The following is a 2,248-nucleotide window of genomic DNA, read 5'->3' on the forward strand; positions in this document are numbered from 1 at the left end:
ATATTTTGGAGATTAAGCCCTTGTAGGTTGCATCATTGCAACTATTTTCTTCCATTTTTGGGTTGTCTTTTTGGGTGTTTTTTTTTTTTTTGATGGTTTCCTTTGTTGTGCAAAAGCTTGTAAGTTTGATTAGGTTCCACTGGCTTCCTTACTCTATTTTATTTTTTTATATAATGATTTTTTCCATTATAGCTGGTTTACAGTGTTCTGTCAATTTTGTGACCCAGTTACACATACATATATACATTCCTTATCTTCTTAATAGCAGCTTTTACCTCTTGATTCCTTAGTGTATAAATAATAGGATTTAAGAGAGGTGTGAAAATTGTATAAAATACAGAAAGAATTTTATCTACAGAGTATCTGCTGAAGGGCCATATGTAGATAAAGACACAAGGGGCAAAGAAGAGAATCACAACTGTGATGTGAGCTGAGAGAGTGGAGAAGGCCTTAGAGGAGCCACTAGCAGTGCGGTGCCTAACGGAGTAAATAATTACTGTGTAGGAGACAAGCAAGAGGAGGAAGCAGACTAGGGACAGGAGGCCACTGTCAGCAATGACCAGTAGCTGTAGCATGTAGGTGTCTTTGCATGCAAGCTTGATGACCAGGGGAAGGTCACAGAAAAAGCTGTCCACAACATTGGGGCCACAGAAGGGCAATTTCAACATGAAAGCCATTTGACTAGATGAGTGCACAAATCCAACTGCATAGGAAGATAACAATAGGCTAGTGAGCACTCGTGGGCTCATGATAGTCATGTAATGGAGAGGTTTGCATATGGCAACATATCTGTCTATTGCCATGGCTACAAGCAACATCATCTCACTCCCGCCTAGGAGGTGCATGAAGAACATCTGAGAATAACATCCCCACCAAGAGATGGTCTTCTGTTCTCGGAGGAAATCTGCAATCATCTTAGGGGTAGCAAAAGAAGCCAAGATCATATCAATAAAGGAGAGATTGATAAGCAGAAAATACATTGGTGTGTGAAGGTGTGAATCAAAAGTTACAGTAACCAAGATGAGGAGGTTTCCTAACACAATCCCTACATAGACCACAGAGAATCCCAGAAAGAACAAAATCTGAAGATTCTGAGATTTGGAAAGTCCCAACAAAATGAATTCAGATACCTCTGAATGGTTTGTCTTTACCATGTTGTCAACTTACCATGATGTTAACTTAATTCCATAATAATCAAAATGAGTGAGAATAAGGAGGAAGAAAATTGTTTTTACAGAAAGGCTTGTTTGTGTTCATGTCCACTTTTGCTATTCAGACAGGATATTGGACTTACAAGCACCCTCTACTTTTGGGAAATTTTGTTGGTCAATGATTTCCTGAATGGCCCAGAGAATTATACAAAACAGTAGAATTCAGAAAATACATTCTGAAAGACAAAAATAAAAATAGTACATGAAACCACAATTGTATAAGTTATGAACTTAGAATCGTAAGACTTCAATACAACACCTAGCTGAACTACTCACTGGGCGTCACAGGATGAGTAACTTTCCTTTTTCTTTCTTTTTGTTTTTTTAGGACCACAGCTGTGGAATATGGAAGTTCCCAGATTAGGAGTCAAACTGGAGCTGTAGTCACCCACCTACACCACAGTCATGCTGGATCCGAACCACATCTGCAACCTACACCACAGCTCAGGGCAATGCCGGATCCTTAACCCACTGAGCAAGGCCAGAGATCGAACCTGCAATCTCATGGATACTAGTCGGGTTCATTACCACAAAGCCACAATGGCAACTCCTTAAGTAACTTTCCTTTTGATGGTTAAATTTCCTCCTCATTAAAATTAAAAAAAAAAAATTGGACTACATGATATTGGATGCCTCTTTGTGTGATAAAGACCTCCATGAATAAAATAATCACAGTGGGTTTTATATTCACAGAATAAAACTGAGTTTTTTAACCTGGAAATTATAAACATAGAAAATACATCCTGGATTCTCAAGCATCATATTTTGAAATAGACTCTTAAAAAAATATGAACTAAAACATAAATCAAGTCTCAAATGTAAGCTTTTAGGTTCTGAGAAATGTACCTTTATTCTTCCACACTCCAGTCCCTCACAGCTCACTAGTTAACTAGTTTATATTGGTAAAAGAAAACATGGAAACAACCCAAATATCCATCGACAGATGACTGTATTTGGAAGATGTGGTATATATACACAATGGAATACTACTCAGCCATAAAAAGAACAAAATAATGCTATTTGCAGCAACATGGATG

The 2,248-nt window shown here is 37.8% G+C and overlaps 1 protein-coding gene across 1 annotated transcript; it reads right to left on the minus strand.

Annotated features, from left to right (window-relative positions):
• Window positions 1-227: 227 nt before the first annotated feature.
• Window positions 228-1,154, minus strand: LOC100157508 (olfactory receptor 4K13). Its single transcript, XM_021082382.1, has one exon. It carries the CDS (start codon window positions 1,152-1,154, stop codon window positions 228-230), a length of 927 nt encoding a protein of 308 aa, XP_020938041.1.
• Between the last annotated feature and the right edge of the window lie 1,094 nt (window positions 1,155-2,248).

Source organism: Sus scrofa, unplaced genomic scaffold, assembly GCF_000003025.6.
Source record: "Sus scrofa isolate TJ Tabasco breed Duroc unplaced genomic scaffold, Sscrofa11.1 Contig740, whole genome shotgun sequence".
Taxonomy (NCBI): Eukaryota; Metazoa; Chordata; class Mammalia; order Artiodactyla; family Suidae; genus Sus; species Sus scrofa.

Excerpts from the sequence above, each read along its gene's own strand:
- LOC100157508 (XM_021082382.1), bottom strand. The coding sequence starts at position 1,154 with ATGGTAAAGACAAACCATTCAGAGGTATCTGAATTCATTTTGTTGGGA.